Source organism: Dasypus novemcinctus, chromosome 15 (assembly GCF_030445035.2).
Source record: "Dasypus novemcinctus isolate mDasNov1 chromosome 15, mDasNov1.1.hap2, whole genome shotgun sequence".
Classification (NCBI taxonomy): domain Eukaryota; kingdom Metazoa; phylum Chordata; class Mammalia; order Cingulata; family Dasypodidae; genus Dasypus; species Dasypus novemcinctus.
The window spans coordinates 98149535-98164702 of NC_080687.1; the positions used below are offsets into that span (position 1 = coordinate 98149535).

Below are 15168 nucleotides of genomic sequence, written 5' to 3' on the forward strand. Positions count from 1 at the left end.
TGCAGCCTGCCCAGGAATGGTGCCATACACATGGAGAGCTGACACAACAAGATGACTCAACAAAAAGAAACACAGATTCCCACACAGAAGCAGACAAAGAAATCTCAGCAAACAGACACAGAACAGACAACAGGGGTGGGGCGTGGGAGGGGAGAGAAATAAATAAATAAACCTTTAAAAAAAAAAAGAATGATTTAAAGACATTATTTTTACAACTTACATATTTTAATCAGCTTTCCTTTCTCCCTTAACAATTCAGTTCTAAAACCCTTGGTGGGGCAAAGTAAGTAGGTGCATACATCTGTGGCAGGGAAGAGCCATGGAGCACAGAGGAGGAGGTCAGAGCCAAAGGGGATGAGTGGGCATACGCATGGTGGAGGGCTATTCTGTGTGGGTGGTCGGGGCAAGAGAGGGGCAAAGAGGGCATCTACGTGGAGGTCGTGGCGTTTAGAGACTGAGTGGAGTGAGCAGATGTCCACAGCGGGAGGCAAGGGCCTGGAGCAGGCAGTCAGAGCCTAAGCAGAGTGAGGAGAACAACACTGCAGTGGGGTGACCTGGTGCAGGAGCTGAGCCTGGGTGAGGAGGGCATTATGACTGGAGGTGGACTGGTGCAGGAGCGAGAGCCTGAGCGGGCGGAGAGGGCACCACACACGTGTTACAGCCTAAGCAGGATGAGGAAGGTCTCCCTCTGAGGGCAGCGATGATGAAGAGGTGGTCGGTACAGGGGAGACAGCACATTGAGAGCCAGAGCTGAAGAGGGCGAGGAGGTGTACTTGTGTGGAGGCAATCTGACATGGCATGTCGGAGGCATCCACACACGGGCTGTCGACATGCAGTGTAGGAGATCAAGTGGAGTGTGTCAGTCCTTTGCAGGGATTCATAACTTAGGTGGCAGGAGAAAGGCAGGCTGGTGTGGGAAGGTAGAGCCCTCCCAGTGTGCGGAAGGCACCCGTGTGGAAGGTGGGGGCAGCCCAGAGAGGGTAGAGAGAGGACAGTGTTCACATGGAGAAGTCGGTGGTCTTGGAGAGGGGAGGGAAATGATTTTTTTAAATTACTTAAAAAAATTTTTTAAAAAGCAGCTTTAGATTCCGTACATGTTACATAAAAAATATAAGGGATTCTGATATATCCCACTTCCTCCTCCCCACACACACTTTCCCACATCAATAACATCCCTTGTTAGTGTGGTACATTTGTTACAATTGACGAACACACATTGAAGCACTGCTACTAACCATGGATTACAGTTTACAAGCTGTCCTGCACAAATTTGTAGGTTATGATAAAATATACAGTGGCCTATGTCTGTCACTGCAGTGTCATGCAGGACAACTCCAATGTCCTGAAAATGCCCTCATATTACACCTCTTCTTCCCTGTCCCATTCCTCAGAACCTCTGATGGCCACTGCCTTTGTATCAATAATAAGAGGGGAGGGAATTGATTAAATGAGTAAATGAATAAAGGGTAAAGATGGATTCCAGGTTTCTCACTGTTGAAGAATTATAATATGGAAAGGGAAAACACTAGAATGAATCATGGGGCTTTGTATTAGAATTAGATGGATGGATGTGAACTTATGTTTCTCAAAACATAGATATAGAAATATGTATGTGTGTGTGTATACACACCTGTGTATAAATAAATATACATATGTTTTTCTCAGCCTGAGAAAGTCTGGGAGCAGCATGATATCCCAAAAGCGATGAATACACCAAGTGCCCAGATCTTGGCTGCTAAAAATCCATTTCCCTCTAAAGGAACTGGGGCAACTTGGAGAAATGACTGATTACAGTGTGGGGCAGAAAGTAACTGCATGCTCAAAGAATGACGGAGATATGTCAGAAAGACATAGAAACCAGGGAGAATGGGTTACTATCAGCCAAACTGAGCACAAGTGGCTTATAAAAATAAATAATATAGGTTTGTAACTCTTGAATAAAATAGGAAAGCATGAGTCCATACAGATATAAATTAGTAAGCTGGAAGTTTTTAAAGGACTTAAAAATTTTTTTTTATTCCCTCCCCCTCCTGAGATGGCTCCCTTGTCTGTGTGCTCATTGTTTTTTTCCTTAGTTTTTGCACTTGTTGTCTGCTGGTTTTTTGCTCGTTGTCTGTTTTTTCTTTAGGAGGCACAAGAAACTGAACCTGGGACCTCCCATGTGGGAGGCTGACCCTCAACTGCTAGAGTCATGTCTGCTCCCTGCTTGTTTGTTTTTGTTTGATGTCTACTTCTTGTTTGCTCATTGTCTTGCTTGTTTTTACTTCTTGTCTGCTTGTTTTTTCTCAGTCTGCTTATTTTCTCTCATCTGCTCATTGTTTTTGCTTGATATCTGCTCATTGTTTATCTTCTTTAGGAGGCAAAGGGAACCGAACCCGGGACCTCCCATGTGGGAGGCAGGCACTCAACCGCTCCTAGTAATTTGAAATTTTGATGAAGAAAAGGATATAGACATTGTTTTAAACTACCTCTCCACAAAATACTTTACTACAAAGTGGAAAGTAATAGCTTTTATTGTGAAGAACTCTGATAAAATAAACTGTGAGTGGTCAAAGTGGACATCATCAATAGTAGTACAAGTTGAAATGTTTGCCACCTGATAAAATGCAGTGGGGAAAATGCAGCATCACTTCTATTATATTCCTGCCAAAGATATATAACCAGAATCTAATCATGTCGAAATATCAGATAAGCCTGAATTGAGAGACATTATACAAAATAATCAGCCTCTCATCTTTAGAGAAAGACTGAGGAGCTATTCCAGATTGAAGGAGACTAAAAAGTCATGACAAGTAAATGCAACATGTGATTCTGAATTGGGATCCTTTTGCTATACAAGATACTCGAATAATTGGTAAAACTCGAATGGGGTTGAGAATTAGGTAGTAGTAATGTATCAGTGTTAATTTCCTGATTTTAATTATTGCATTCTGGTTATATATAAGAGTGTCTTCCTTTCTAGGAAGCATACACTTAAAGGTTTCGGGTGCTAGGTTATTAGGCATACCATTTATTTTCACATTGTTCAAGTGATTAAAAACTCTTTATATTGTACTTGCAACTTTTCTGTAAGTTTGTGATTGTTTCAAAATTTTTAAAAAAGGCTAATCAAATCTATCCTGTTAGTCAGTGACTATAAAAGTGAAATTTTGCTCTGCTAGTTCATTCTAGCCATGGTTCATTAATAATTTAGCAAATACTTTGCAAAGCCATTTATGAATTGGAGTTCGTCCTTGTCTGTATCTGTTAAGTGGCTCTAGGTTTTTATCTTAGTTAAATAATAAATTCATGACCTTTCTTTCTGTATTCTTGACTATAAATAGATGTAGGCATAGCTATATAGCCATAGGGGTAGAGGTTGAAGGCTAGTTGTTTTTTTTTTCTCTTTAAATTCTAGTAAAATGCCAAAAAGTAATTTCTTCAAAGAGATATAATAATGATTTGCAGTAAAGCTAATAATCTTTTGAACTGTCAGTGCTTTGAAGTGTCAGTGCTTTGAAAATGAAATGATTTTTTGTTACCGATTTCACCTCTTTTTCTGTTCTTTCCTTTGCAGTGTCTATAAATTTTTTGACTTACTAAAAGAAATTGATACCAGTACCAAAGTTGATAATGCTATGTCTAGACTGTTGAAGAAGTATAATGTATTGCGTGTACTTCACAGCAAATTAGAAAGGTAAAGTAAACCCTGGTTTTTCATTTCACTGGGCATTGTTTAATACCATGTGGGAACTATAACATGTTTAATAAAGTTATCAAGTATTACCCCTTAGAGTTATATCCCCTTTTCTATGGGTATCTTATTAATTCCTGGCTTTCTTATTTATCCAGTCATACGAATTCTGAATGCTTCCTCTAAAATTAACTTTTGTTGTTCCTTCATGTCTCTCTTTGTTTTAGCAGACTTTAAGTTTAGTCCGCACCTTCACCTACTCTTAACAGAACAATGACTTGAATTTATAGCTCTTCCTAATGGTGTTATTTAGTTTAGAAAAAAAAGTACTGTTACTGAAAGGTGCATGCTACTTGTACTACCAAGTTATGATTTGTATTCCCAAAGGTGGTTGGGTTAAGGCTTTGTTGTTTGTTGTTGTTTTTTTTTATTTTTGGAGATACTGGGGATTGACCCTGGACTTTGTACATGGGAAACAGGGGCTCAATTACTGAGCTACACCCACTCCCATTGTGTTAAGTTTTTATTTATTTATTTATTTATTTATTTCCCCTTCCCCCGCCCCAGTTGTCTGATCTCTGTGTCTATTTGTTGCGTGTTCTTTGTCCACTTCTGTTGTTGTCAGTGGCACGGGAATCTGTGTCTCTTTGTGTTGCGTCATCTTGCTGTGTCACCTCTCCATGCATGCAGTGCCATTCCTGGGCAGGCCACACTTTCTTTTGCGCTGGGTGGCTCTCCTTATGGGGCACACTCCTTGCACGTGGAGCTCCCCTACGCAGGGGACACCCCTGCGTGGCACGGCACTCCTTGCATGCATCAGCCCTGCACATGGGCCAGATCCACACAGGTCAAGGAGGCCTGGGGTTTGAACCATGGACCTCCCATGTGGTAGATGGACGCCCTAACCACTGGGCCAAGTCTGCTTCCCTGTGTTAAGTTTTTTGATAAACTTTTCATCTGCACTGTATCCTGTACCTCCAGTATTACAACCCTTCATATGGCATAAGCTAGTTTACTATGCTTGTTTTGGGGCTCATTTCATTTAGGTCAGAGAATAGGAAAGTTAATATTATAGTTAAACAAGCAACTGTGTAATAGGATGGTAATGGGAGAAGGAAAAAAGAAGCATGCCGTTGGACATTCAAGGGAGAATAAGGATGGTGTTAGAGCTAGAAAAACATCCCAGAAGGATGCTTTTATTTTTTCTTGGTTTCTCTCTTTCACTAAAGCTTCAGAGTTGTGATAGAGGGTGAGAAAATTGAGGAAAAGCTCAAAAATTAACCTAAGAATCTTTTCTTGATCCTGGTCTTATGTTAACTTAGCATCGGCCATCATCATTTCCTTTCATCCTTTCTTGAAAAGAATAGAAACACTTTGTATGGGGGAAAAAAGTATTTTTTTATTGTTAAAAATTAATTGTAGAAGTCATTTGTATAAGAAAAGTGAATTAATTGTAGAATACTTGGAAATTACAAAAAGTTATAAATAAGAAAGTATGAATCACCGAAAATGTCAATACTGGAAATAATTATTTTTCATGTTTTAGAATGTTTATTTCCTTTGAGTGTTGTTTTATGTAGAGTAGATCATATTACATACATTTTACATTTATGTAGAGTAGATAAATATTACATATGTATATATAAAACTTTTGTCTTGATTTTTTTCACCTAAACAGGGACTTTCTCAGTCTTCTATGTCACATAAAATTTTTCATAACCTTTTACCTCATTTTTGGGACCATGTCCTAAGAATATGATCCTAAATACAAGAAAACTTTATGCAGTGAGATTTTGTCACAGTATAATTTAACCACTGAAAAATTGGAAACAACCTATATTTGCATTATGGAAGTAAATAATAATATATTATAAATAGATAACATTTGATAAGGAATAATCTGGAAAATGTTCTAATGTCAGGTAGAGCAGTATGCGCTATGTTTTTATCTACATTTAAGGAAAAAGCTCAGATCACTAGTGTGTAGAATGAAATGACTAGAAAGAGGCATACCAAAATGTTAACCAAGGTTTTGTTTGGAACTAGGAGTAACTGACATTTCTGAGGAAGATGTTTTACCTTTATAATAAACAAATTAAACACAAGCGTCTCTAAGCCAATTTTTGAGAAAATTCTATTCTTAAAAGGTTACTATTAAAAATCTATAATCAGATTATTTCTAGATATAGAATTTTGGGGCTAGTTGGTAGGAATGATTCAAAATGTAGTCCTGGTTTTCTTTTTTTCCCCCCAGTATGATATTTTAACTGGATACTTCCAGGTTGTTTGCTCTGCTGTCTGAGATCAGGAATCGGCTTGGTTATTTGTTCCTATTTTACGTTTTTCCTTTTCCCGTCACTCCTCTTAGTGATTTATTTTATTTATGATCTTCCTGGGTACTAAGGAACAATTAGAAAAGGGCTATAACATAAGCAAATTATAGACTTTTACTATTTCATTTAAATGGTTTATCACCCTGTTTTCCTATAAACAAAGAGTAATAGCTAATAAACTAAGTTAGGCAACATTCTTTCTACCCTCCATATTAAGATTCTGTTTAATAGAAAAAGTGTTATTTATTGTGTGTCTATATTTTGAGGGGTAAAAGTAGTTTGAAAGGGAGAAGAAAATTATAGAATTACTTCAGATAATAGAAAATTCAGTTGATAATTTAAAAAAGAAAATTTGAAACTATTAATGTTGGGCAGGATAGACACCTAAAGGGATGTCGGGGTAGCCTGCAAGAGCACTGTTCACACAGGCTCCTGTGGGAAGACACTTTACTCGCAGAGGAGAGCCAGAGCAAGGTCAGCTTTTCTAGTGGGGGTCAGTTCCCCATAGCAAGCGGGTCTGAGTCCATGGCCAATGCAGAGACGTGTTCATGCACAGCACCCTTCTCCTATGTTTATGTGCTGCTGCAGTGGAGGAACCCCACTCCCTGTCTGCCGGGGTAGATACACTTCCAAGTGTGAGCTGGATGTCATAAAACCTGCCCACCAGAGTCAGACTATCTCCAGTGCCTGTTTCCGTTTGCTCAGGACAATAGGTGAAGTAATGTACCTGCAGTCCCCTTATCCGTTAGGGGTTTGTGTTTTATCCTGCCAGGCTGGCACAGCTGATCCTGAATGCAGGAGGTATTTGTTGGTCCCAAAGTAAGGCAGCAGGCCACATTAGGACTGCTTCCTACCACAATTATACATTGAAAAGTGAAAACTTTAAAACATTGAATGGCCAGTTCTGGAGTGCTCAAGTTCCTCCTACGTCCCATTCCTCAGGTTTTTCCTTTAGGTCAGTGTGAACACTGGTATTTCAAGGTTACTAATAGGACATAAAACCAGAGTTTCCAAAGAATTTTCTGCAAAACAGTGATCTGTTGAGATCCTCTCCCAAAGAAGGGGAGGGTCTTGTAGAGCTTAGTGGAGAAGATATCGGAATCTTCCAGATTTGGATTCTAGTCTGGGCTCCAGTATGTATTGTGTATGTATTGTGTGATCCTAGTCAAGTAATTTACTCAACTTAGTGCTTTAGTTTCTAATGTGTAAAATGAGTTGATAATAGTACCTAATCTGTTAGGTTTTTTAAGGTATTAAATGAGATAATGTATATAAAATGCTGAGTCCTGGTATATACACAGTAAAGTTTCTATGAACATTAGTTTTTTTAACAACAACAACAAAAAAGGCCAAATTTGAGAAACACTGCATCCTTTTAGTTGTACCTTTTTGTGGAGACCAATTAGGAAGATTAGCTGTGATATCAAAGCCTGTGAACTGCAGGGCAGACTTTGTGTTTAAGTGTGTGTGTGTATGCTGTAATGATTAAGGTAATTAAAGCTAAACAGGCCAAGAGATGAATACTGGTTTTGTCATTTTTTCGACTGTGTGAAGTTGGGTAAGTTACTTAACTACTCTAAACTTCATTTTCAATCTGAATCTGTAAAGTATAGCTAGTAATACCTTCCTTACAGGGTAATTGTAAGAATTAAGCAAGACAATGTCATTGTAGTCAGGGTAATTGTAAGAATTAAGCAAGACAATGTCATTGTAGTGATTAGCACAATTCTTAGCACATACTAAGTGCTTAATAAATGGTAGCTTTTTTTAGGTGTTATCTGTATTAATGCCATGCCATAGAAATATAATTCTAGCCACATATATAATTTTAAATATTCTAGTACCTACATTAAAAAAGTAAAAAAGAAACAACGGAAATTATTTTTAATATTTAACTGAGTATATTCTAACAAATTTCAACATGAAATCACTCAAGCAAAAAACTTCTACACAAATGTTCATAGCAGTATGATTCATAATGGCCGAAAGGTGGAAGCAACCCAAATTCCATCAATTGGAAATGAAGTAGTGTTACATGTTACAGCATGAATGAACCTTCAAAACATTATACTAAATGAAAGAAACTAGACACAAATGGACATATATTCCATTTATATGAAATGTCCAAAACAGGCATATTTATAGAGACAGAAGTTAGATTACTGATTGCTGGGGAATGGGGGAAGAAGAAATAGGGAGTAGCTGCTAATAGGTATGGGTTTCTTTATCAGGGAAGGGAAATGTTCTAAATTGAGAGTGGTGATAGTTGTACAACATATAGTAGACACTAAAATCCACTAAATTTGTACACTTTTAAATGGTGAGTTTTATATTATATGAATGATACCAATAAAAACATGAAGGCAGTATAAAATTATTGAGATTTTATATTGTTTTTCATATTAACTCTTCAAAATGTGTGTATTTTACATTTATAGCACATCTCCATTTGGACTAGTCACATTTCAGCTATTCAGGAGCCACAGATGACTGGTGGCTGGTGACTACTGTGTTAGCATAGATTTAGATTATATGTAATTATTCTTCAGTATGTGACAGCATTCTATTCTGATTAACACTGAAATTAGAAAAATGATACTAAATGCACATTTGACATTAAATCTCTCTTCTATAATTTTATACATTCCTTTTTAGCTGCTGTCAGCTTTTTATTATACAGGTAGTTTATATAAAGACTTTACTCATTTTCTTCTTACCTTTTTCTTTGTTCTTCAGATTTATATTTGCATCAGTCTATCTTCAAGTTTGTTGATTCTTTCTTCTGCCAGCTCAAATCTATTGTTAAGCCATTCTAGTGATTAAAATTTGAGAATTATGTTTAGATCTTTGATCCATTTAGTTAATTTTTGTATATGGTGTGAGACAGGAATCCTTCTTCATTCTTTTGCAAATGGATATCCAGTTCTCCCAGCCCCATTGTTGAAGAGACTATTCTTTCCCAATGACTGATTCTCTTGGTCTGTTGAGATCTTCTGCTTTTTTCTAGAGTTGGTGTAGATTGTTCTTATATTTCTAGGAATTTTTCCATTTCATCTTGGTTGTCTAATTGGTTGGCATACAGTTGTACATAGTATCCACTTATAGTCCTTTTTTTTTTTTTTATAAGCAGGGTTAGTAGTAATATCCCCACTCTCATTTCTGATTTTATTTATTTGCATCCTCTCTTCTTTTTTTCTTTGACAGTCTAGTTACAGGTTTGTCAATTTTATTGATCTTTTCAAAGAACCAACTTTTGGTTTTGTTTTTTTATTCCCTATTTCATTTGTTTCTGCTCTAATCTTTGTTATTTCTTTCCTTCTGCTTGCTTTGGGTTTAGTTTGCTGTTCTTTTTCTAGTTCCTCCAGGTGTGTAGTTAGGTCTTTGGTTTTATTTCTCTGTCTTTTTTTTAGCAGTACCAAAGATAAATATTCATTCAGAACAAACTTTTAACAATTGATTTTACATTCTAAGCCACAAAGAAATAGCAAAACATAAAGACAAAAACTATTAAAAAACTAAAACAAAAACGAGTGTACTGTCTTTTCTATGTTAACTTAATAACACTTAGTTGATCCATGCCTTCTTGCTTATTTCACAGCTACATATTAGAGTTAACACCTCACTTATGATTTTGCCTTTCTTCTGAGAGTCAGGAGGTTGTACATGAGCCCCAGCCAGCTGGTACTCTTGGGTTTCTAGATACAGAGGCCAAGGCGCACATGTAAACCTTTGGTACATTTCCTTACTCAGGAGCAACTATTTATCACTGGTGACAATGAATGGGGAAGGGTAAGGTCCGCAAAGGACATGATGCACTTTATTATTATTATTTTTTATCCCTCCCCATTCCTGAGATGTCTTCCTCATCTGTCTGCTCATCTGCTTATTTTCTTTAGGAGGCACTGGGAACTGAACCCAGGACCTCCCATGTGAGCGGTGAGAGGTGAGAGCCCAACCACTTGAGTCACTTCCACTCCCTGCTGGTTGTATCATTTGCTGGTTGCAGTGGTTGCAGCATCTGCTGGTTCGGCATCTGCTGGTGGTGGTGTCTGCTGGTTGTGGCATCTGCTTGTTGTGGCGTCTGCTCATCTTCTTTGGGAGGCACCAGGAACTGAACCCAGGACCTCCCATGTGAGAGGCGGGTGCCCTGTTGCTTGAGCCACATCCATTCCCCATACATGGTGTACTTTAATCTAGATGTGATACCCCAAGTGCAACCAGTGCACCCTAGAGTATGTGCCTTGGATGTTTCTCTATTTCCCGAGTATTTAGAAGGCCCTGCTATATCTCGTCATGCTCCCCTCATCCATATGATCTCTTGGCATTCCTCTGGGCTCACCATTCTGGAGAAACCAGACGTCTTGGGCCCTCAGGTAGTGAGGAAAATGTGAAGTGTGAGAGGTTGTGGAATGAGCGCTGGGCTTGGGGTTAGGGAACTTTACCCTAGGCTTAGCTTTGTCCTCAGACAGTGATGTGATTTTGACCCAGTCACTTAACTTCTGGGCCTATTTCTTCTGATGTAAAACCAAGGGCTTGGTCTAAACCAAGTCTCAGATCCTTTCCAGCAGGAAACTTCTTATGTTTGGAGTGTGCTGTGCTTCTTGGACATGTAGGGAAATTTTCAACCATTAATTCCTTAAATATTCTTTCTGCCCCTTTTCCCTTCTCTTTCTGGGATACCCATGATGTGTATATTTGGACCCATCATGCTATCACTTAAATCCCTGAGGCCCTGCTTAAGTTTTTCCTATTTTTTCTCTATCTATATGATTTTGATTATCCTGTCTTTTAGTTCACTGATTCTTTCTTCTGCCTGTTCAAACCTGTTGTTGTATGCCTCTAGTGTATTTTTAACCTCCATTATTGTGCCTTTTATCACCATAATTTCTGTTATGTTTCTTTTTAAACTTTCAAATTATTCTTTATACTCACGTACTGTCTTTTTAATATCCTTTAGCTCTATAGTCATATTTTCCTTCATTTCCTTGAATTAACTTAGGAGATTTGTTTGCACTTCTTTGATTAGTTGTTGCAAATTCTGTGCTCCCTCTGAAGTTTTAATTTGTTCCCTTGACTAAGCCGTAGCTTCCTGTTTCTTAGTATAACTTGTAATTTTTTTTGCTGATGTCTGGGCTTCTTCTTATTTTGATGAGTTAACTCAGAAGGTGAGTTTCTCTTTCTTGTTTGGGTTTGATTGACTTTGTGTTAAAGCTCTTCTTTGATACTTGGTCCAACTTATTCTGGATTTTTAGAGTATCCTGTGTTTAACTGATCCAATTTTCTTGGTTCTTCTTCATCTTAATTCTTACCCTGAATATGTGGTACAACTTTTAATATTGCACTTTTTCTTTCACCTCTAGAAGGCTCCCTTTCCTCTGTTCCTTCCCTGGAAATATTGATCTATTCTGTTTGTCTTTGTACATCATTTTCTCCCCAACTCCTATGATTTGTTTAAATTCTCCCTCAGTGCCCTCTTTTCCTCACAGTTTTCAATTCTGGGGCCCATTCTGTCTTACAGAAGCTCAGTCACCCCACCCCCCTTTTTCCTTAATGTGAATCTTTTCTGCTTAGCAAGTGGGGAGGGGGACAGTGACCAGCTTCTCTCTATTTTTTTTTCCACTTTTTTTTTTTACTGTTGTTTTTGAAGATACATAGATGACAAAAAATGTTACATTAAAAAATATAAGCAGTTCCCACATACCCCATACCCCACCCCTCCCACTCTTCCCATATCAACAACCTCTTTCATCATTGTGGTACATTCACTGCATTTGGTGAATACATTTTAGAGCACTGCTGCACCTTATGGATTATAGTTTACACTGTGGTTTATACTCTCCCGCAGTGTATTCAGTGGGTTATGGGAGGATATATAATGTCCAGCATCTATCCCTATCATTTAGGACAACTCCAAGTCCCGAAAATGCCCCCACATCTCATCTCTACTTCCCTCTACCTGTCCTCAGCAACTATCCTGGCCATTTTCTCCACATCAATGCTACAGTTTCTTCCATTACTAGTCATAATAGTTCTATAGTAGAATACCAGTAAGTCCACTCTAATCCATATTTTATTCCTCCATCCTGAGGACCCTGGGATGGTAATATCCACTCCACTTGTATATCATGAGGGGGCTTAGATTCCACATGGATGCAATTCTCCTGCTTACAGTTATAGGCACTCTTGGCTCCCTGGTGTGGTGGTTGACTTTCTTCACTTCCCTGTTAGCTGACCTGGGTAAGTCCAAAGAACTGTAGGAGCTACAACTCTGCTGAGGCTCAGGGCCCAGCTGGCGCATGGCCAGTCCAGAGATTCAAGTCTCCTGGGTATACACCAACCCCAGTGCCAACCACAGGTTCAGCAAAAGTGACAGAAGAGGCATGTGTAAAAAGGTCACATCTGATTCCAAGTCCATCACACTCAGGAACACAAATTCCGAAGTAGGACCCACTGACATGGCACTGAACTCCAGAGCCATCTGCCATGGCCATAGAACCTGTGGGTCTCCATAGCCCTCAGGAGCACCAGTACCTGGGGTCGTGTCTACTTTGGCTGTCTCTGGGATCCTGCTGAGGTGTGTGTACCAGCTTCTCTTTAAGTGACACCCCTTCTTTAAGAGTGGGTTACTGAACAAAGGCAATAGCTTCTGATCTCACATTGTTCTTCCCAGGCATTGACCCTCTGTCCTGTAGAGAGCTGGGGCGAGGGCAGTCAGGAATCCAGTATTATTGGCCTGCAGTGCAGGGGTAGAGTGACGATCCTCTGAGTGAGGGCCAGTTGAAGGAAAGAAGCCCCAGACCTTCAAGCCCCTCTTGCTGATAGATATTCTTTCTGCCATGTGGAGCTGGAGCTGGGACAATAAGAAATGCCGGCAGCTTGCCTCTCCCAGTGATATATAGCACTAGGCTAGTGGCTAGAGGTAGAGAGAGCCCTTTCTCTTGGTTCCTACCCTAGTTAGGCCTTGTTTATGCTGCAATAAGGGGTGAGAGGTGAGTTTTGGCTTGAATTCCACAGATTGTCACTGTTCTTATGAAGATTTAGTAGATTTTCTTGAAGAAATGTTTATTTGCTGTATGCCTTTAGGATAATTTCCAGAGACTTTAAGTGATTGGGTTTTTAAGAATAATTTTCACCAATTATGGGTGTTTTGTTGGGGAGCAGGTCCATGGCGTTTCTCACTCTGCCGTTACAGAAATCATCATTTGGAACAATTAGGTTTTACAGTACTTTTCAGTGGTATTGTTTTAGTGACACTATTAGTAAAATAGGCTTTTTTTTTTTTTGGCATTGAGCTGGGGTTCTAATCAAATCTATTCTAACCAAATTTAATGACATACTCTGAGTTCCAAATAACAGAACTCTAACTGAACAGATGAGGTCTAGTCTTTTTTTGTAATTAGACATTAAAATGATGTGAAATGTCATAACTTGAAAAAATCTACTTTCACTTTTTTTATAATGCTATACATTTTTTTTTGTTTTTAAATATATACTTCATAAGATGAATGAAGTGTGACAGAATCGCCATTATTTCTAAATTATAAAACATTTTTAAAACAATATCTTAAAAAGCCATAATGTTAATTTAATCGTTTTTTCCTTTCAGGACATGTGAACTTATATACTTGAAACAACCCAGCAGTTCGTAAGTGGTTCAGAACATGTTATTTTCACTTTTTTTTTTTTAAATGACAAGTAGAACGCACCGATTTTCTGGAGTAATCCCAAACATGTTGATATTGTCAGGGTTAGTTTGGTTGGTTATAGCATGCTACTTAATAAATTAAGCTCAGAGATTGAAGTACTATGTAGATTATGTTCTCTTAAAGAAAATGGTGTGAAATGCATACCTTGAGTTAAGGGAGGGTTACCTATAAGGTTGAAGTTGATTTGATGCAACACATTAAGATTGGGAAAAATGCAAATTAATTGACTATTTATTGAGATTCTATTAAAAGCACTTTACTAACTAAAAGAGCATACTTTTTGTGTAAGACTAAATATGAACGTCTACATATAAATTTCCAAATTATCTTTTAGAATGTATAATACAAGTTCTAATAGTATATCCATGTAAGAGCTGTAGAATTTTTCTTTGGAGGTAGATGAAATGAGTAGTGTGTGAGATTTTCTGCCCTACTGAAGTCATAGTAGTGAAGGTAATTGATGTAAAAGTAAATTGTATATTTAATAGTTGTTATGAGTCTATTAATTTCAACAATTGAAAGTCTATGGAAAATTTTTTATCAAGACAAAAGTATTAGATCAGAATCACCCCAACCTCATTTTTTCTGCTTACATTGTTGATTTTAATTAGAAAGCAAAGAATATAAAAGTATTAAGGTAATTGGAAACTGAATCCATTGTAGTATAACATTTCTTTTGCATATTTTTAGATTAGAATTGAGATACTCAATATTTCTGTTATAAAATATATGTTACTCTATGGGCTAAATATAGAATCTTGTTAAGAACACTAAGTAAATTAAGATAAATTGAGTTTGGATGTAAAATGTACATTTAAAATGGAATATATTCTATTAAGCTGTTAGCTCAGGTATGTATTTAAAAAAACAATTGTAGTTGTAAAACTTGTTTAAATTTTTTCCTTTTTTTTCTGTTTTCTATTTGCTTACTAGAATATCTTCTGAAATAAATTCTGTGCTGGTGCTAAAACTTTCTTGGATCACATTTTTACTAGCTAAAGGTAATGCTATTATGTTTATTACATACTGAGGCTTTGAATGTAATAATTAAATGGTTAGTTTTTTTATAGACTAAGCCTAAAACTTTTTATTCAATATAATGTGCTTACTTTTTTTTCTTCCAGTTCTCTGTGTGGCTTATTAACATAGCTTTTCCTTTCTTGAGTTCTTTATTTTGATTAATCTTTTACCTGGCTGTATTTTACCATAGAGTTTTTTAACAACAGCTTTTTGGTTCTGTACACCTATGTTTGGCATATTTAAAAATCATTTTTATACCTTTTATACTTAAGGACATGTTGTCTGTGTATCCTATTTTTGGGTCTCATTTTGTGTCCCTTAGGACAATATTTTCTGGCTTCAAATAGTACTGCTGAGAAATTGGAGACTAGCTTAATTTTCCCTCCTTATTTAATTCCTGAATACCCAAATAGTTCTCTTTTTAAAATTTGGGGTT

At 37.5% G+C, this 15168-nt stretch overlaps 1 protein-coding gene across 2 annotated transcripts in view; it reads left to right on the forward strand.

Annotated features, from left to right (window-relative positions):
• Positions 1–15168, forward strand: part of RB1 (RB transcriptional corepressor 1) — a 224318-nt gene that overhangs the window by 46996 nt on the left and 162154 nt on the right. For both annotated transcript variants that reach the window (XM_004472854.5, XM_058276704.1), the window contains exons 4-6: positions 3557–3676; positions 13613–13651; positions 14646–14713. In XM_004472854.5, coding sequence (XP_004472911.2) covers positions 3557–3676; positions 13613–13651; positions 14646–14713 — 227 coding nt within the window. The remainder of the gene's footprint in view (positions 1–3556; positions 3677–13612; positions 13652–14645; positions 14714–15168) is intronic.